Source organism: Pyricularia oryzae, chromosome 7 (assembly GCF_000002495.2).
Source record: "Pyricularia oryzae 70-15 chromosome 7, whole genome shotgun sequence".
Lineage (NCBI taxonomy): Eukaryota > Fungi > Ascomycota > Sordariomycetes > Magnaporthales > Pyriculariaceae > Pyricularia > Pyricularia oryzae.
Window position 1 is genome coordinate 2,188,166 of NC_017854.1, and position 20,204 is coordinate 2,208,369.

Genomic DNA, 20,204 nt, shown 5'->3' on the forward strand with positions numbered 1-20,204 from the left:
GCCGCAACGCACAAGTGGGCTACGGTCGAACGGGGGGCACCCATGATGCTGGTCATTGACCAATCAGCGCTAATGAACCTCAGCACGGACTGTCTGACAACCCCAACTCGGTAGTTCCCCGCACCGTAGCATCCCTCCGCGATTGCCTCCCAGAAGGTCCACTCACCAGGTTTCCTCGTTTGTCAAGCAAAGATGTTGCGGGGAAGGAGTTCTTGACCTCGGCTTTGTCAACTGCTGCGTAGCGTCGACGGTGGACAGCAAGACAAAGAGCCAAGTCCCTGTTTATTGATGTGATTTGACCCAGTCCACCTTGAGCCTAATCAGCCTACATTCTGCATTCTCAATGCTACGCTGGAGCTTTGTCATACATAGTAATTGAGCTGCTTTTGGGACGATAAAATTTGGTCGCGCCCAATTGTGGACGGAAACTATCGCATTAGTCAGGCAGCCAAAAATTGACCTCTGACAAAAGCTATCACCGATCGGCCCCGACGTCATCCCTTGCCCCTCCGAGCAACTTTGTAATAGAAAGCTAGTCTTTCTCGCTGGTTACTTGACGCTGGGTCCCTGCCGCTCGTGATCCTGCGACGACCGTGTCTATTGAACGGAACAAACTCGAGTTCATTGCAGTATGTTGCGCACGATACCGACCCGGGTCCTTCGCAGGACATCGGCTGCAGCATCCCGACCAGCCTCATTCTGCCGCTGCGGAAGATTGCTCTCGACGACGCCTCGCAGGGCGATGCCTCCAATAACGAGCACTTCCCTCCCTTCCGTCAACCCGCCTTTGACCGCCGCCCTTCCTTCCGACTCTTTCCATCTCCTCCCCGAAGCCAAGAAGGCCGGCGCCGCCGAAGATGCTCTCTATGAGCAACAGGTACGCGACGTCGAGGCCTGGTGGGCAACGCCTAGGTATGCTGGTATCACCAGGCCGTACACGGCTGCCGATGTGGTATCTGCCCGAGGCTCGCAGCAGCAGTCATACCCGAGCTCGACAATGGCAAGAAAACTATGGAACTTGATACAAGAGCGCAAGGCCGAGGGCAAACCCATTCATACTCTGGGTGCCATCGACCCAATCCAGATGACGCAGCAGGCTGCTCATCAAGAGGTGCTCTATGTTTCCGGTTGGGCGTGCTCCAGCGTTCTGACTAGCACGAACGAGGTGTCTCCGGACTTTGGCGACTATCCGTACAACACAGTGCCCAACCAAGTACAGCGCCTTGCAAAGGCCCAGTCGATGCATGATCGGAAACACTGGGATGCACGACGAAAGATGTCGGCACAAGAACGCTCCTCTACTCCCTACACCGATTACCTGCGCCCCATTATCGCGGATGGCGACACAGGCCATGGTGGCCTGACAGCAGTTACCAAGCTTGCCAAACTCTTTGCCGAAGCAGGTGCCGCAGCTGTTCACTTTGAAGATCAGATGCACGGAGGCAAGAAGTGTGGCCATCTCGCCGGAAAGGTCCTTGTGTCCACGGGTGAGCACATCAACCGCCTGACTGCGGCGCGTATGCAGTGGGATATCATGGGTACCGAAAACCTTGTCATTGCCCGTACGGATTCAGAGTCTGGTCGGTTGATTAGCAACAACATTGATGCCCGCGATCACGAGTTTATCCTCGGAGTGACCGACCCATCAGCGGCACCGCTGGCGGGAACTTTGCAGAACATGGAGGCGCGCGGCGCATCAGCTTCAGAGATTGACGCCTACGAGGCTGCCTTCACGCGCGATCACCCTCTGGTGACCTTTGACGAAGCAGCTGTCTCACACATGAAGAAACACAACGTTGACCCAGCGGAGTACGAGGCTGGCGTTGCAAAGGACCGGGACATGAGCATCTGGGATCGCCGAGCCTTGGCCAAGGACATTCTGGGTGCTGATAAGCCTGATGTCTACTGGGATTGGGACGTTCCCCGTACGAGAGAGGGATACTATCACTTCCGCTCAGGGATGCGTGCCGCTACCAAACGCGCGCTCGCCTTTGCGCCGTATGCTGATCTCCTTTGGGTCGAGACCGGCGACCCCTCTGTCTCCGTCTGCCGACAGCTCGGGCGCGCAGTGAAGGAGGCCTATCCGGAGAAGGCTCTGGTGTATAACCTGAGCCCGTCGTTCAACTGGATGGGTCACGGGTTCACGGAGCAGACGCTCAAGTCTTTCATATGGGACATCGCCAAGGAGGGCTTCGTCCTGCAGCTCGTGAGCTTGGCGGGTGTACACACCAACGCTACTGCGACGTGCGAGCTCGCCAGGGCATTCAAGGACGAAGGCATGCTGGCGTACGTCAACCTGGTGCAGCGCAAGGAGAAGGAGATTGGCTGTGACGTCCTCACTCACCAGAAATGGAGCGGTGCGGCGTACATGGATCGCATTGTCGGGGCTATCCAAAGCGGAAGCTCGACTAGCAAGAGTATGGGAGCTGGCAACACAGAAGGACAGTTTCACTAAATACGTTGTACAAGTTTAATTGAGTCACAAGTTCATTGCATGGTGCTTGTGAAGCCCTTCATTCAATTCCCTCTGCTCCGCCTTGAATTAACGTTATGTCCACCCCATTTCCAACAAGGTTCGCTGTGCAATGCCAAATGAAAACACGAGTTTCATTATTTCCAATCCCAATCGCTCCGATGCGCCATGCCAACAAAAAATAAAACCAAAAACCAAATGGGTATCATTTCCAACCTCTATCCCACCCAAACTCCGTTGCGCCACGCTCAAACAAGCCCAAAACAAACAAAAGCAACGCTGACGCTGGAATGAAGAAGAAGCAACGCTGATCGAGTGTAAGATCTCGCTGCCAAGAACCGTTGTAATGCCAAGAGATGGCCGCCAAGAGGCGTTGAGATGTCGAAAGATTGACGACTTTGTTTGAATGTGACAGTCTTGCTGTCGTTGTGTTTCTTTTTTTTGGATTTTGTGAGTTTCAAATGTTTTTCCGGTCCGTTTTCTGCGCCCATTTTTCTTGGTCGAGGGAGTGTAATCCCGTAGTCTTGTGTTATATCCAAGTTGTAAAATGACTCTCAGTGCCTTCAAAACTCGGGCTCCGGGCCCCCAGCATCGATGAGATCCAGCTGTCGCTGAAAGTCCTTGAGTCCTTATTTTCTGATGCAAGCAATACCCAGCGGCTCATCTTCATATTGTCCGCGCCGGATGGGCTGGTCGCTCGGACCCAGAAAGTCTTGCTTGGACCTCGGCGACGCCTCCTCGAACTCAGTCTCGTTCTTGAGGTCGTCGATTGTGATCTCGGCCATCCGCCTCGCGATCGGAGTGCGCTCGCTGGCTCGTAACCTGCACAGCCGCGTCTGATGTGTGTGTTTTTTTGGTCTGGTCACCTCGCGCTCCATGTCCTGCGGCCACCAGTCCGGAGTGTCAAAGCCGAAGCGCCAGTAGCCGTGCTCGGGATGTTCTTCATGAAGCTTGCGGAAGGATTGTTCTCGCGCTACCATGAGGTAGGCCTTCGCGGCGTCGATCTTCTTGTCGAGCGGATCGTTGACAATGTGGGAGATTTTTTCCTCGCCGGTTTGTGTGTGTTTTTTCTTTGCCATGACTTGTTTGTTTGCATCGTGCTCCGCATCTCGACCAGAAAGAATGGCTGCATCTTTTTCATTCCAGAAGATGACTTGGCGGCCGGGAAACTCGGCGGCTCGTGGGTTTTTAATGAGTGTGAGATGCTTTGGCAGCGGGTATGGCTTTGATGAGAAGAATCTCGAAGCAGTTTCTTGGTCTGAAAGCAGGTCGGCCAGAGGTGGGAGAGCCCTTAAACGATAGCCTGAGTTGTTCAATTGCGAACGAGCGTTTGGTCTGGGTTTGGTAGTATCTGTTGTCATCATGGCGATTTCTCTGAAATAAAAGAGATATGATTTGTCCTCATAATCTCAAAAGGACCAGACTTGTTCAAGTGGCGAGCGCAAGATGCGAGCGTTATTAGCGACAACCGTATCGAGGCTTGTCGGCTTCCCGGAGACTGAGGCCGGCAGGACGGGCAGTGAGAGCGGGCAGGGCGTTACGAGCACCGGCTACCTGTGTGAAACTCTCACCAACCCGCCCCGAGGAGAGAAGAAAGAGCGGGAGAGAACCGAAGGAGTTTCGGAGGGCGGGCGGGCGCCACTTTATGGGGAGAGAAACCCCATTTCTGATCTCAGGTGACTTGGACCCCTGTCTGCAGGCATACCTCCCATTAACGCTGTATGCAGCACATGTTCTATTTGCAGTTGATGTTTTTTTCAGATGGCTGGTAGACCGCTGGCAGGCCAACGGGACGTCATCACTTGCAAAGCGCTGTTAGAGCTCAGTCGACTACAGGGGGGAACCAGGAAAGAAAACAGTCACGAAAGTAAACAAACAAAGTACTTCGTAGTCCGATGTCATTGGAAGGACGAGACTAATACCAAATTGAACGAAAATGACGTTACTGACGAGGATGTATCTTGTTGATGTATGGGCAGGATATGCGCATATAGAAAACCTTCAGTATCAGTTGGACCCTTAATTCTTTTTCTCCGAGCGGGTGATCTACAAAAGATAATTTAGCGCTGAGCTAGTGTGAATTAGCGTGAACGCTAGGCTCTAGCGCCAGATCTGAACGTGAGTAAATTTTATTTGAGCACCTCTATGTCTACAGTACAAAGTCCGTGCTTGCCCACACAGCTATGGCAGGCAGGCTGAACCGGACGATAACCTCCTGCCTGTAAACAGTGCGTGGTTCCTTCCGAAAGAAACCTTTTTATCGCAGCCAAAGGCTACCAAAAGCTCAGCCTTCTGTTGCAGGCCAAACGTTGAAGCGAACTCGTCATGAATAACCAAATGATAGCCAGAAAAGAAACGTAAAGAAGCTCGTAAGATATATCAATATCCAAACAAGCACATAAATACTTAGACCTTGCCCTACTCGTCAAGTTGCAGCAACAGCTCCCTGCCGTCATCATAAATCCCAATGTGCTCATTAAGGTCGATCATGGTCTCCTTCCACATCCCATCCTTGTCGGGGCACGCGGCATAGTAATACCGTCCTAACCGGAGGGAAAAGTTCCTGCAAGATTCCTGATAATCAGAAGAAAACCACTAATAGGGGAAGTTAGTAAATTGTTTTTTTTTTCTCTGTAACTTGAAACGTTTTGAGCGGAAAACCAATGACAACAAAGATGGGGAGGACATTATGAGTCAAATATAAAAACCTACCACAAGGTTCCCATCAGAGTTTCCCAGCCTCTTTCCTAGGTTAGCCTCGCATTCCACCCTCTTCAGGACCGATTCGGGCTGCCCCTTGGTCGACCTGCAGACACACCACATCTTGTCCTCGCCCCGCATCAGGCACCCTTCGCAGTGATCGATGTAGCCCTTGAAGGTCGATTCGATCTCTTCACGGCCCACAAGGGTGTGGTTAGCCTGCGGCTCCATCGGGGCAAGGGCAGACATTGTGGTGTCTGGGTATTCAGGTGTCATTGGCGAGAGCTCGTCGTCGTAGTTGGGGATGACGATACCCGGGGTCAGGTGAGGCAAGTACTCGCCCTCATCGAGCCACTCCTGTTCCTCCGGGCTCGGAAGCTGACCCGAGACCAGCTGGCGGCTGTTTTTGTACTGCTTGGCGTCGGAAGTTGAACCCTTGGCTGGCTGTTGGGTCAAGTTTGGCCCCCTGGGCAAATCGGGTGGGTCGTAGTGTGGCATCGGTATTGCCAAGTCAGGATCTGGTGTCGGTTGGCTGGGAGAAGGTGTTTTGATGCCAGGGAAGCCAGCTTGCCAGGACGTCGTGGCCGTGGGCACAGCGATGGCCGGAACGACCATAATCGCCAATGAGGCGTAAACGTGTTCAAGGCAGCGCATCTTGAGATGTATACCCTAGTTTTGACCAAAATCGTTCACCCTCAAGGAACTGTGCTCCAAAAAAGACCGAACAGTTGGTGACTGGATCTTATGTCGTATGGTAGTAGGGGCAGGAGAAGGAAGGAACTACAGGATGGCCTAGGAAAGGAGAGGTCTTTTTATAAGATATTTGTCGGGGAGTTGTCTGGTAGAAGCTCCCAAACTTTAGATCCGCATGGTGAAAAGGATATTTGATACGAGTAGAAGTAGCTAGGCTCAAAAGCCCTAAACTATGATGCCACTTTGGCTTGCAAATTCTTCAACTCTTTATATTAAGGCTGCGCCAACCGGGCCGGCCATGCATATTTCTTTGCGTGGTGCAGATTTGGTCATAGGTAGTAGCCAGAAACGTTCTTGGGGGCTTTTGCACGATACCTGCGGAATGTTAGATTGAACCGACAGTCCGTGGGCATATTCCCACAGATCCTAACTCTGTTGTGGGGGTGTATTGTCTTCAGCGTCTTCCGTGAAGGTTTCTACCAACGTAGCATACCATTTCCACTTTCTTGTCGGACTTCGACCTGGTGAAGACCCGAAACCAGAGGGATTTTCAGGCCTTGGTTTGATGGCAACAACCAGTAATATGTGGCGGGTCAGTTCGCAAGCATTCAACTAGACTGGGTGACCTCCATGGTAGATAGAAGTCAAAATGTGTATCGACCAGTAAGCTCACTCTCTTACCTGCCTAGTCATCCATTTAGGTGAGCAAAACGCATGGGAAGATTGTGGGTGGGTGGCTAAACATGCACGTATGGGATTGAGTGACAATTAGTGCGAATGAGAAAAGCAAATCGACTGCTTCCTCACCCACGGAGGATCAAGTAAGTTTAACGACGAAAAGGAAAATCATATTAGAGAAAACACGCGGGTCTATAAACCTGTATACCCATACATCTGCTTTGTGTACACAAAAGACATTACGATCATGTATCAACTGTGCCCCCTGGGCCGGGGAATAACAACTCCATCGCCGCGAGCCCTCTTGGCCACCCACATCCTCCCCCTCTTGCCAAATATGTACATGAGAATTCCGCTCAGCATCACAATGGAGTGAATGACGCCCAGCCACATGAAGACCCAGCGACTGCCGTCCTGCAGCAGCCAGTCGGTGAAGAAGAAGCTGAAAATCATACCATGGAAGACGTTTTTACAAAAGGTCAGCGACACCAGCGTCTCTACGCTGTACTGGCCGTGGCTGTCCATGACAAACGAGATGGCCGTGGTGGCGCCTAGCGAACAACCAAATGACACCAAGCCGAAGAACGTCGTTGGTACCATCCAGTGTTCGTTCCATTCTGCCGACCAGCCGAATCCGACCAGGCCAGTGACAGTGGCAATGAATGCCGGCACAACCATGACAAGTCGGAACTCGGGCTCATACATGCCTCCATTCCGTCTTGCCATCTGATTTCGAAAGAAGAGCCATGTTAGTTGCAAGATCCACATTTTCAGTTGCATCAAAGAGCAGGCAAACGTACCTTCGGAACGATCCAATCCGATATCTTGCCAGCGATGGCTGTGCCCAAAATTCCTCCAATCAGTGGCGAAATATACACCAGTCCGGTCTGCAGCTGAGTGAACTGGTATGCGCCGCCGATGAAGATGACATCGACCGACTCGGACATGACGACGAGCCACCCCACTGAGCATGCGTAAACTAGCGCCGACCAGATAACAGCCGGGTACGAAAATAGTGTAAAAGGGCGACAAGCCACCTGTATCCAGCTGTCCCGAATGAGTCGACCGTGGTACGGTTGAAGCTCCTGCGCCATGGTCCGCCGTGGCAGACTTCGCAGCTCATCTGTGTACCTGGAGTTGTGAAGGTCGGGTCTGCGCTCCCAAAATGTTTCAGGGGCAAAAAATAAGATCAAAATACCGATCAAGGCAGCAAGGAAAGCAGAGATCCTGTAAAAGGTGACGAGGTCAGACACAGATGGCAGAATGGCAAGGCCAAACCTGATCCAGCTCTTCTAGAGTCACAAGGGATTTTTGAGACCATCAAACTTACCAGAACACCCATTGCCAGTCCAGACCCTGCATAATACCCGCACTTGCCAACGGGAACAAATTCTTGCCGATCATAAGCAGCAGCGTGTAAATGCCCAGGCGGAATGCTTTCTCGTGTAGGAAAAAGGTCTCGCTGATCGTTGACCCCGGAAGGCACTCAATGGGACTGACGGCAATTCCTTGAAACACCCGTGCCAGCACCAAAGACTCAAAAGTGGGTGACAACGCACACCAAGCGCAGGTAACGACGAGGAGTGCAGCCCCGCCTAGATACACCGGTCGCTTGCCATACAGTAACGCCGTGGGAGCCACAAAGACGGATCCAATGCCCATCCCAAGCATGTACATGCCTGTGGTGAGAGGAACACGATCAACGTCGATCTGGTACTCGTTTGCTATGTCCGTGAAGCCGGCGGCCAAGACTGGCGTGAGCCCGGCTCCCATCATGCAGAAAAGGCCAACGGACAACAGCACCATGTTTCGACGCCATACCGGCCAGTTCAAGGGGTCATTAGGGGAATCTTCTGGTTGTGGGTGAAGGATAATGTTGCTGTGGTGCGTCTTCTTCGCGGACGTGATGGGAATCAAGGCCCTTTCAGAAACCGAAGTGTCGGGGGTTTCTGGCGCCTTGGATTCAACGTCTGTTGTCGATTGAGAGTCGCTGCCGCTGCCATCTCTAGCGACCAAAACCACAGAGCCTGGTACATGGATGGTTTCGTGATGGTTCAATATGCCGAAAGCCCATCTTGGGTGGAATGAAGGGGCAGTCGGCATTCTTCCTTTGTTCCTCTCCGTGTTGGCTTCTTTTCCCAGCTGGAAGACCCGCTCAGCGACTTTCCAATCTGCCCTTCGGAGTGTTAGATGCTGTCAAAAGAACAAAAGTGCCGAAGTATGAAACCACAAATGCAAGAAGAAGCTTGGCAAAAAGCTACCTGGGTAAGGTCGAAATAAGAAGGAAATAAACGGAAGGCACAAATTGCGGTGTTCACGGGCCACCGAAAATAAACGCAAGGAAATGACGCCAGTGGACGATCACGGAAGAGGGACTCTCCAGCGCCCATCTCATCATCCAGCCCTGTCGGGTCTTTGTATGAATAGTACTTGGACCGGTCGTCTGTGTGTTTCCAAACCATCCTGAAGTGGCATTACCGCGTCTGTTCCCCAATAAAATTCAAAGACATGCGGGTACAGGTACAGGGTATTGCTAAAAAGCTACCGGGTCATGGCGGTCTCGAGCGACCGGGGAATTTGCGACGGTACCCGCGCCAGCAAACTGGGACAGTTCACCGTCTGAAGCTGCCCATATTGGGTTTCAACGAGAATTTGTTGGCGGGCATGGAAATGAGGCTGACTCAAATAGGCCAGCGAACCAGGTAAGAGTAAATCAGGGGGAAACAAAAAGCCAAATTGATTTGAATTGCTTGGCAGTCGGAAACTAATTCTCGTTCGACACGACTTCGGCAACTTGCGTGTGTCTGTATACCAAGACCGGACAATAACAGAAGTCAAAAAGAAAGAAGATGTCCATTTTTGGTGGTACGAAATCGGGAGAGAGAAAGTAAACCCATAAAAAAGCGACAATGAGACCAAAAAAGACGAAAAAGAGTGAGCTGAACAAGTTGAGCAGATCCGACCTAGCGGCAGCCTTAATCACCGGAATTACGGCGTCCCTTGTTCGTGTGCTGAAAATGTTTTCGGTCGGTTGTTTCGACGAGAAAGACACACTGCATCTCAACGGAGATGGTGTTGCTGCTCTGCAACTGAGATCAAGCTCGAGATTGCCACTGTCTACTGAGCGAGGCGATCGAAGGGTCTCTTTTGGTAAAGGGCGACCTGACTGTACGGATGACTGAGAACCTACATCGTTGTTTGCAAACCCACAGAATCCACCTCAAACAAGAGTATAGAAAACGATAAAGTTTCTACCTCATCCAGGTCTGTGGGATTCCCCTAGGTGAGCAGTACACACTTCCATGTCAGCCCCCAGTAATCAATCAATCAACCGGGAGCGTTGATGGGATGGTTTCTTTGTTTGACCTTGATGGCCGGGGTCGGCACCCCAAAGACTCCACCAATGGGTTGGGCCACAGTGAGTCCCTGTTGTGGTCTTTGAGTGCTGACTGCTGACTTACCAGCTGTGGATCAAGTACCCGTTGTGGTACGGTACGGTACTGTGCGTGCAGTACGAAGAACCCTGGAGCGTATATGGCGGGGTGCGCGGGGTCAACACCACATGCCACTGACTGAATTGGACCACCCTAGTCGCACCGTCGCGGCCCCTCGATATGTCGTGTCTCGCAAAAAAACAGGTACGAAAGTCATGAGTCTCAGGTGGATCAATCAGTTCCAGAACTTGGTTGCATCCAATTTATCTCGCGGGATAAGCCATAGATAAACAAGTTATCCCGCGCGGGCAACCATATGTAATCAAAGAGAGCAACAGCTTTAGGTCATGCGCTATCATGGCCCCGGCGCTTTCCGTTCTCGGAGGTGAGGAGCGCCGCAATGAGGCGGTATGGTAACCCGCCCGCCCTAAGCAGATTAGTATGGAGTAAGCCCGCCCTCGTGATACCAACGGTGCCTATCTAAGGTAGTCCAGATTGGAGTCTGTCTGACTCGATTTTCAGGCTTGTTTATCTTTCTTATGACAGATATTCAGGAGTTGAATAAGTATTCGACAAACTATTGTGTCAACCCTAACCTATCCATCCCTAGTCTTGTCATCCTTTCTTCACTATTAAACTTCTAGCCGACTTCCTCTTCCACGACCAATACCGTAGATCTTGAGAACGCGTCAGTTCGCTAAACGACGACAACAATCTCCTATTTACCTTAATTCCACTTCTCAACAAACAGCAACTATGGCTGGTCGTCTCGCTGGCAAGAATGCCGTCATAACCGGTGCCGCAGGGTATGTACACGGCTGATTCCGGGACTGCATATCCAGAAACTCTATTTTGGATCATCTATGTCATTCACCATAGAGTGGCGTAAGGCGATAGCTGATCAAGCAAACTATCCCATAATAGTGGCATTGGACTCGAGACGTCCATCTTGTTCGCCAAGGAGGGTGCCCATGTCCTGATGGCCGATATCTCTCTCGACGCCCTGGCTAAGGCACTTGACAAGGTTAAGTCGCTGGTGCCTGGCGCTCAGGTTGAGACAGTGGTAAGTAACATCTCGATATAGCCTTTTCTTGATTATTCAATCAGATCATATCCGCACGGCTATGGGTTTTTGCAGAGCCCGCATTGATAAATCTATGTCTCTCAGAAATGCGACGTATCCAAAGAAGCCGAGGTGAAGGCCATGATTGAGCACGTCGATGCGTGGGGCGGCCTGGACATCATCTTCAACAACGCCGGCATCATGCACGCCGACGACGCCGACGCGGTCGACACACCCGAGAACATCTGGAACCTCACACAGGACATCAATGTCAAGGGCGTGTGGTACGGCAGCAAACATGCTGTTCTTGCGCTCCGCCGCCACAAGAAGACAAAGGGCTCCATCATCAACACGGCCTCAGTAGTGGCGCTTGTCGGTTCCGCGACCCCGCAGCTCGCCTACACGGCTTCCAAGGGCGCCGTCCTGGCCATGACGCGCGAGTTGGCCATCGTGCACGCCCGCGAGGGCTTCCGCTTCAACAACCTCTGCCCGGCGCCGCTCAACACGCCACTTCTGCAGGATTGGCTCGGAGACGACCAGGCCAAGCGCCACAGGCGTGAGGTGCACTTCCCGACAGGCAGGTTCGGCGAGGCTGTCGAGCAGGCTCAGGCCGTTCTGTTCCTGGCTAGCGACGAGAGCAGCTTTGTCAATGGCCACGACTTTGTCGTGGACGGCGGCATGACCAAGGCCTACGTCACCCCTGAGGGTCCGGCTATGGCGGCCCCGCAGAACAATGCCAGCAAGTCGTCGCTTGCGTGAAGAGGCATCGGACCGGTTGATGCAGGATTGATGGAGGTCCAGGGGCAAACACTCATGCAGGGCAACATTGGAAGTTGCAAGGCACCCGATCCTAAAAGCCATGGATATAATGATTGATTGGGTCACATATTAGTCTGCACTAGACCCCTGAAAATGCCATCAAAGTTCGAACTCCTTTTCCAATGGCGCCAGGCGCTGTTCCAAACTTTAATCTCGGCCCGATTTGATTATTTTCTATGCTAAGAACTGGCGGATGATGTTTCACGGCTTGCCACTTTATCCGCGACTGACGATCAGGTACATTGGCAGGTCTCTAGAACGGTCTAAATAATATTCGGTGTCTGTGTGTAGTTTTTCCAGAAAAGAAGTTTGACCTTGGCTGGCTTGGACCAAAACGTGCCCAACACCTAAAGTGACCACCAAAACATACCCCTCCATCACGAGTCAGTTTAGGAAGCCTGGCTCTGGGGAGAGCTCCCGCGCCAAATTGCCCCAGAATTAAGCATCCATGCCAAGAGCGGCTTCCGATGTCGCAATACCGAATGTCATTGTGGATCAATTTTTTTTACATTCTGCAGGGATCTAATTGAGCTTTGAAAAGTCGAGTCACCGTCACCAGAGTTACTCACTCTTCTTTTTTTTCAGCAAGCATCTTGGTGGGCTGCTGGCTTCTTGTTTTGCTTGATGTCTGTAAAAGATTCAATCGAGGCCAGGGGCAGTTTTAAGTACATATAAACTTTGCAAAAAGCTAGGGTTCACATACCAGTCAACGCATACACACTGGCGCAGTAGTACCCCGCCAATTGTCCCCCATCACGATAAATCGTCACCATGGCGCATCAGCTCCCCGACCCAACGGTCGACCTCGACTGGTCTGGCTACGTCGGCGCCATTCATGAGATCTTTGCCACTAATGCCCAGAAGCACCCGGAGCGGGTGTGCGTGATCGAGACAGAGTCCTCCGAGGCACCGGAAAGGATATTTACCTACAAGCAGATCTTTGAGGCGTCAAATGTCCTGGCGCACTACCTACATGATGCTGGAGTCACTAATGGCGATGTGGTCATGATCTGGGCGCATAGGTCAGTTGACCTGGTTGTCAGCATCATGGGTGTTCTTGTAAGCTGCATCTTCCCTCCCTATGAACTTGACCGATTCCCCGCCTTGTCTTAGCCAGCACTGTTTCTCCGAGAGAACGGAAACACTGACATGACCAAAACCATTCCTAGGCTGCCGGAGCTACATTCAGTGTCCTTGACCCATTATACCCGCCATCTCGTCAGCAGATCTACCTCGAAGTATCCGGCCCGACCGCCCTTGTACAAATCGCGCGCGCCACCGACGAGGCCGGCCCGTTGGCCCCCCTCGTGCGCAGGTACATCGACGAGGAGCTGAAGCTGAAGGCCGAGGTTCCGTCACTACGCATCGGCGACGATGGCCACCTCTCGGGTGGAGAGATCAACGGCGCTGATGTTTTTGCCAGCGTGCGCGGCAAGGCATCCTCACCGCCTGCAGACATTGAGGTCGGACCCGACTCGAACCCCACACTTAGCTTCACGTCAGGCTCGGAAGGCCGGCCTAAGGGCGTGCTTGGTCGACACTACAGCTTGGCCAAGTATTTTCGATGGATGGCCGAGACGTTCGGCATGGGCGAAGAGAGCCGCTTCACACTGCTCTCGGGTATCGCGCACGACCCTGTGCAGCGAGATATCTTCACGCCACTGTACCTGGGCGCGCGCCTACTGGTGCCGTCCAAGGAGAATATTGCACACGAGCGTCTAGCAGAGTGGTTCAAGCGCTTTGAACCAACAGTGACACACCTGACGCCGGCCATGGGTCAGATTTTAGTCGGCGGCGCTACCGCACAGTTCCCTGCCCTGAAAACAGCCTACTTCGTCGGCGATGTGCTGACGACGCGAGACTGCCGCAGTCTGCGTGAGCTCGCGGCAAACGTTGACATTGTTAACATGTACGGGACGACTGAGACGAGCAGAGCTGTCAGCTACTACAAGATCCCGAACCGCGCCTCAGACCCGGACTTTCTGGAGAGATTGGGCAAGGACACAATCCCTGCTGGAACTGGCATGGAAAACGTTCAGCTTTTGGTTGTCAACCGGGAAGATAGGACAAAGCTTTGTGGTATCGGCGAAGTGGGCGAGATCTACGTGCGTGCGGCTGGTCTGGCTGAGGGCTACAAGGGCGACCCCGCTTTGAACGAACAGAAGTTCCTGATGAACTGGTTCGTGGATAACAACAAGTGGGTTGAGGCGGACAGGGTGCACCCAACCAAGGATGCGGCATGGAGAAAGTACTACAAGGGCCCTCTCGACAGGCTGTACCGCACAGGTGACCTCGGAAAGTATTTGGATTCGGGCGATGTGGAATGCACTGGTCGTGCAGACGATCAAGTCAAAATCAGGGGCTTCAGGATTGAACTCAACGACATTGACAGCAACCTGAGTCAGAGCTCCCTCATCAGGGACTGCAAGACGCTTGTGCGAAGGGACAAGAACGAGGAGCCGAAGCTGGTCAGCTACGTTGTGCCTGAGCTCAAGCAATGGCCCCAATGGCTCAAGCTTCATGGCTACGAGGATGCTGAAGACGATGAGGGCACGCAAATTGGAGCAACCAAGGTATACTTCAAGAGGTATCGTCGTATGCAGGCTGAGCTTCGCGACCATCTCAAGTCAAGGTTGCCGACCTACGCCGTTCCTAGCATCTTCATTGTCCTGGAGAAGCTGCCATTAAACCCCAACGGCAAGGTTGACAAGCCCAATCTACCTTTTCCCGATATTGCCGAGCAAACCGCGGAAGCTTCAAGCGAGGAGATTGAGCGATGGGAGTCTTTGACCGAGACTGAGCGTGCTGTTGCCACCAGGTGGGCTGCGTTGATCCAGGGTCTGAACGAAAAGTCGATCGCGCCCGATAACCACTTCTTTGACCTCGGCGGTCACAGTATTCTGGCACAGCAAATGCTGCTCGACGTGCGCAAGCAGATGGGTGCTAATGTGTCTATCAACACCCTTTACGAGAACCCCACGCTTGGGGCATTCAGTCTTCAGATTGACAAGCATCTTGGAGCAGCCAATGATGCTAGCACCAGCCAAGTCGAGGATGAGGCAAACTCGTATGCCAAGGCTCGTGATGATCTCGTTAAGAAACTTCCAGCCTCATACAAGACAGCAGATCCGTCGTCGATCCGGGCGTCATCCAGACCTACCATCTTCCTGACTGGCGCAACGGGTTTCTTGGGTGCCTTTTTGATCCGCGATATCCTGCAGAGGACGAGCCGACAGCTGAAGCTCATCGCACACGTGCGTGCCAAGGACCAAAAAGCGGCGACAGAGCGTCTGACGCGGTCACTACAGGGCTACGGTATCTGGCGCGACGAGTGGGCTGGGCGCCTTTCCTGCGTAGTGGGTGACCTAGCCAAGCCGCAACTTGGTATTGATCAGCCCACATGGGAGCGCCTGTCGAACGAGGTGGACGTAGTTATCCACAACGGTGCGACAGTCCACTGGGTGCGCCGCTGGCAAGACATGCTGGCCGCCAACGTCACATCGACAATCGAGGCCATGCGGCTGTGCAACGAGGGCAAGCCAAAGTTGTTCACTTTCGTCAGCTCAACTAGCGTCTTGGACACTGAGCACTATGTGCAGTTGTCGGAGAGGCAACTGAGCACCGGCCAAGGCGCCGTCCCCGAGTCTGACGACCTCGAAGGCAGTGCCACTGGCTTGGGTACAGGTTACGGCCAAACCAAGTGGATCTCGGAGCAGCTCGTCAGGGAGGCGGGCCGACGCGGACTTCGAGGCTCCGTTGTCAGGCCAGGCTACATTCTGGGAGATTTCGAGTCGGGATGTTCCAACACAGACGACTTCCTCATTCGCTTCCTCAAGGGCTGTATCCAGCTCGGCACGAGGCCCCGCATTCTCAATACTGTCAATGCCGTGCCCGTCAACCACGTTGCGCGTGTTGTTGTCGCGGCTGGTCTCAACCCTGTACCCGTCCAGGGTAATGAAGGTGTCCACGTGGTCCACGTTACGGGCCACCCGCGCCTGCGGATGAACGAGTATCTCTCGTTGCTTGAGTTCTACGGCTACAAGGTGCCCGAGGTGCCGTATGATTCATGGAAGGAGGAGCTGGAGCAGTACGTGTCTGCGGGCGCGGGTGTCGAGCGCGACCAGGAGCAGCACGCGCTGCTACCTCTCTTCCACCTCTGTATCTCGGACCTGCCCGCCAACACTAAGGCACCTGAGCTTGAGGACCAAAACGCTGTCGCGGTCCTCAAGGCGGACGCTGAGGCCTGGACCGGGCTCGACGAGAGCGCGGGCTACGGCATCGGCAGGGAGGACGTCGGAAGGTACCTCCGCTACCTAGCCATGATCAAGTTTGTCCCCTGGCCTACGTCGAGGGGCAGGCCTTTGCCTGAGGTCAGCATCAGCACGGAGCAGGTGGCTGCTATGGGTGCAGGCGTCGGTGGACGTGGTGGTGCGGGTGCGGGACAGTGAACGAAAAGAATGGTGGACGGCTAGCCATCTGAGTATATGACTGTTTTCTTTAAATGAATTGGTAGCTTTGGCTTTTTAAAAGGTGCTTGGTTTGGAATTTAAAGTTGATTTCTCGGGCTACAAAGATCGGTCATGCCAAGCTTACGGTGATGTATAACACCAGGACTGTTCATCCCCGATGGTAAGTCTTCTTATTCCAAGTCCCTCTCAACCGTGTCTACAACTTGAGATTTGTCTTCGGATGGTTTTCGTTGTCATTTTCGCATATTATTCAGACGCACTCAAATACCAGAGCCGTGGGACGCTAACTGTGAGTTCTAGAATTAACAACAATGTCTAATACTCGATAAAGCTGTTGCGTGATGTCCGTGAGAGGGATTATATCCTAAACCAGCCGATATGGGCTGCCTCCGCCGCGACAAACATCTAGAGAGTAACAATGGTGCCTCCAACTTGTTCGCGGAGTAGCACAAGGCTACCTAGTTCGAATCGGATCTTTCTCATCTAAACCTTACCTTTCACCAGAACCCGGCAGAAGAACAGCATGTCCTACACAAGAGGACTCACAGTCAAACCAGCCCATCTAACTGTGTCGAGGGGCTTCTCTACCTTGAAAGTGAGCTGTCACTTGCATGGTCCGCGTGGCACTCGGGGAGATCGTTTCTCTCTTGGCTTGCCCACATCTGTTTCGAGAAAGAAGCAGGGCATTAACTTAACTGACAGGCGAAGTTTTGATTAAGATTGTCGCGGATGATGAACGGACAAGGAAAGTAACGCAGAGTACAAGTTTCAACAACTGTCTCCCCTAACAAGGTAAACGAGGAATTTCGGAATGTCTCAACGGCGCCATAGCCACGACGGAGTGACCGACGGCCTTCCTTATCCCAAGCTCTGACCTTCTTATCAACCTGATACTCCAGTGGCGGCTCGGTGCAATTAGGGCCAGCATTAACATTGACAGTTTTTTTTTTTCGTTTGGTTTTTTACCTGCCAGCTTTTGCCGAGCGCCCCCCGTGCTCGGTAAATTTCGTTTTTTTCAGCCATACACCAACGATCACAAAAAGGAACTTTTCCTACCGTCGCTGCCCAACCGCCCCCTCCACGACCTGCACGGGGTTGTTGATAGGCTTTTCCAACAGTGGCGTTGCTCGCCTCCCACGTCCCCCAAGGACAATGACGGCATGAGTTTTGCAACACGTGCTTTCCCGATGCAACTCATCTTATGGGGGCCCGAATTTGGGACAAGGAAAAAAACATCCAATCGCTTTATCTGATGTTTATACGGACCTCGTGGCATTACTTCAGAGAACCACAGTTTATTGTCGTTTACGTGTGGACCCTTCGAGGAAAAGCAAGCGAAACGAAGTGGCAAAACAACATAAAAAGGTTCGCCACGATGGTGCTGAACTACCAAGCTATCTCGCTGTCTTGGTGTTGACGGCAAAGTGGCTTGGAAGATGGAGAGAGGAAAGTCCCCCCTGGTAAATATCTACCTTGCTACACACCCTCTCACTGCCTTGATTAGTATTCAGAAAATGGGGAAAACAACGCTCCCGGGGGGGCCTTGAATGCCTTGGTTGCTTGGGTAGCAGTACCCCCTTTCTTTGTGGCCCAAGATGGACAAGTCCGATCGGCAACCAAGGAGGGGACTGAGGGCCTGGAAGCCAGGGGGAGCGCTGAGGGAGGGAAGTGTGGAGGCCGCCAAGGCTGCTATATGACTGCAGAAAAGGCTCAAATGAACGGCTTGACGGTTGCATCCCGCTGTGGTTCCCCCCGTTCAGCCGCGGTTGACCGCCCTTGAAATTTGACCGAGGTTGGCTTGGTTTGGGGGGATGTTTTGGTGTGTGGATGTGGTTTGGGAAAACAAGAAACAAGATCAAATGAACTTACTTCGTAGCCTGCCTTGCTCTGCGGTACATTGAACCTCTTCTAGACTGGCCAGCATGAACATCGCCAGGGAGGCGGGAGTGTCTCCCCGTGCTTGGACAAAACGACATGTCATGCATGTGTCATGGAACAGCTCGGGTAAAGGGGACCACACGCAAAGCCGTCCGTCCGTGTTGGCTATGTGACACGTTATATTCTTTTTGGTTCAAACGGAGAAGGAAGGCAATGTTCCCCGGGAGGGCGCTGAGCGCTTGCTGCCCAATGAGGCTGTTTAATGTGGGAAGCAAAAGTAAAAGGTCTTGAATGCATTGGCTGCCAGGTTCCTAAGCAAATCTGCTGCTGCCTGTAATTTACGTAAACTTGCTCAGCCGAGTTCGGTTTCTTTTAATGTCTACTTCATTGATTTAATAAAACATTGATAGTCAAAATAAAACAATCGTGATCTATCTAGGCTTATTAGGTAAATCTCTGAGGCAATTTCCGTGTACCTAACTTTCTAACTGCCCTTGCTGCCTCGACTTTCAGCCTTCAGGGTACTTAGGTATAGATGGGTGAGGCAGGGAGCTCATTGGATCGTCGGGATTTGTTTTTCCCAATTTAGCCACACCTGTTTGGTGGGGTTAATCGAAATCGAAATCGCCCATCTTCGACAGATGAGGTCGGCACTTAGGTAATTTTCGATTCGCAAACCGAGAACCGGGGATGGGGAGATCGCCAAGACTGTGTTAAAAACCAGCATAACCACAGCGTGGAGGTACATATGATCGATGGCGATCGAACGGGCGGTGAGGAGCTGTGATTTGTTAATTACGACGTACTAGAACTAGTTGGTAGAGAATTGAATGTTTGACTTGAAAACAAAACAACAAAAAATCAAACACCATACAAAGAAAAGGGTGGGTAGGTGAGCGGGTTGAAATCATTTCTCATACAGTAAAGCAAAAAAAAAAAAAAAAAAAAAAAAAAAAGAGGGAGAGAATGCATTTTGCCTGCCTGGGCGGGCATCTCACCGGCAGAGACATCGATTGACGGCAAGACGGCAAGAACGGAAAAAACAAGCCTATCTCTCCCAGGGATCTAGGTAGGTATCTATGAGCAAAAGTTCCCAACTCGTCCTAGTCCCTCCACGGGCCTCTCGGCTTCCAGGGATCAGGGCAACAAATATCGAACCTATGGAACCCTTCCTACTGCTTCAACGTCGTAGGTACCCTTGTGTGTGTGTGCATCCCAGCCCCACCACACGCTTGCTCTTTACGAAAAGTAAGGTACTTTGTTCAAGGTTTGTGTTGTATTATTGTACGCCGTACTCCGTATGCGCACATCAAACAAGCAAAGTACCTAACGTAAACTTAGGTGAAGGTACCCTCAGATAGGCAGTTGCCCTACAACTGCGTGGAGCCCTAACGGTTTTGACCCCCTCAACTGCCCGCTGGCTTTGCCTCTAACGGTGCCCTTGTTTCCAAGCTTGGTAATATTACAGGCTACACAAGAAGAGACACACCCTTTTTTTCCCACAAAGGCCCTGAGAATGGTCAAGAAGAAAATCTCCGGCGCTAGGGTTGCATGAAGATTGGGCGAGATTCGCCCAAAGTTTTTTTAACGCTTTTTCTCCATCCTGAATGAACATGTAACCTATTATGTACCTCGCTACCGAAAAATGCACCAAACATACCGGCGACACCGCAGATACAATATCTGGTACGGTATCAAGCCAAGCGTATGTATCCAGTTCAAAAAAAAAAGCCTTATCCTTACCTTAACAAAACACCTATATGCGGGCACGTCTTACCGTACGATACGTCCCGTCTTGCCGCTAAACCTACGGTATGCTGGTAAACCCACTACCACCACCACCACCACCACCACCACCACACGGCTTTCGTACCGTACCCAGATTTTATTTTAATTTTTCGACGCGCACACCGGCGTACCTGGTTCATCACGCGTTGCAACGTCGATGTGATGTGACGTTAAAAGAGACCCCCAATCGTTCAGACCAGGAAAGGAAA

At 52.2% G+C, this 20,204-nt stretch overlaps 7 protein-coding genes across 7 annotated transcripts; 3 read left to right on the top strand and 4 right to left on the bottom strand.

The window, feature by feature from the left end:
* The first annotated feature begins 187 nt into the window (after positions 1-187).
* MGG_02616 (isocitrate lyase) lies at positions 188-2,605 on the top strand. The gene has a single exon (XM_003721131.1). It carries the CDS (start codon positions 632-634, stop codon positions 2,453-2,455), a length of 1,824 nt encoding a protein of 607 aa, XP_003721179.1. The 5' UTR covers positions 188-631; the 3' UTR covers positions 2,456-2,605.
* MGG_02615 (uncharacterized protein) lies at positions 2,468-4,049 on the bottom strand. The gene has a single exon (XM_003721132.1). The coding sequence runs from the start codon at positions 3,835-3,837 to the stop codon at positions 3,103-3,105; it is 735 nt and encodes a 244-aa protein (XP_003721180.1). The 5' UTR covers positions 3,838-4,049; the 3' UTR covers positions 2,468-3,102.
* Positions 4,050-4,891: 842 nt separating this feature from the next.
* On the bottom strand, positions 4,892-5,827 carry MGG_02614 (uncharacterized protein; the record flags this gene model as incomplete). Its single annotated transcript, XM_003721133.1, has 2 exons — positions 4,892-5,068; positions 5,186-5,827. 2 exons carry the CDS (start codon positions 5,825-5,827, stop codon positions 4,892-4,894), a joined length of 819 nt encoding a protein of 272 aa, XP_003721181.1.
* Positions 5,828-6,695: 868 nt separating this feature from the next.
* MGG_12650 (uncharacterized protein) lies at positions 6,696-9,922 on the bottom strand. Its single transcript, XM_003721134.1, has 3 exons — positions 7,875-9,922; positions 7,345-7,771; positions 6,696-7,270 (listed from the first exon to the last, which is right to left on the bottom strand). The coding sequence occupies exons 1-3, from the start codon at positions 8,645-8,647 to the stop codon at positions 6,797-6,799; spliced, it is 1,674 nt and encodes a 557-aa protein (XP_003721182.1). The 5' UTR covers positions 8,648-9,922; the 3' UTR covers positions 6,696-6,796.
* Positions 9,923-10,468: 546 nt separating this feature from the next.
* On the top strand, positions 10,469-12,253 carry MGG_02612 (3-oxoacyl-[acyl-carrier-protein] reductase). The gene is made up of 3 exons (XM_003721135.1): positions 10,469-10,784; positions 10,903-11,041; positions 11,147-12,253. The coding sequence occupies exons 1-3, from the start codon at positions 10,735-10,737 to the stop codon at positions 11,798-11,800; spliced, it is 843 nt and encodes a 280-aa protein (XP_003721183.1). The 5' UTR covers positions 10,469-10,734; the 3' UTR covers positions 11,801-12,253.
* A 162-nt stretch (positions 12,254-12,415) lies between these two features.
* On the top strand, positions 12,416-16,684 carry MGG_02611 (L-aminoadipate-semialdehyde dehydrogenase). The gene is made up of 3 exons (XM_003721136.1): positions 12,416-12,919; positions 13,030-16,489; positions 16,630-16,684. Exons 1-2 carry the CDS (start codon positions 12,632-12,634, stop codon positions 16,306-16,308), a joined length of 3,567 nt encoding a protein of 1,188 aa, XP_003721184.1. The 5' UTR covers positions 12,416-12,631; the 3' UTR covers positions 16,309-16,489; positions 16,630-16,684.
* A 2,876-nt stretch (positions 16,685-19,560) lies between these two features.
* On the bottom strand, positions 19,561-20,135 carry MGG_18014 (uncharacterized protein; the record flags this gene model as incomplete). Its single annotated transcript, XM_003721137.1, has 4 exons — positions 19,561-19,676; positions 19,868-19,890; positions 20,019-20,071; positions 20,127-20,135. The coding sequence occupies 4 exons, from the start codon at positions 20,133-20,135 to the stop codon at positions 19,561-19,563; spliced, it is 201 nt and encodes a 66-aa protein (XP_003721185.1).
* Positions 20,136-20,204: the final 69 nt, after the last annotated feature.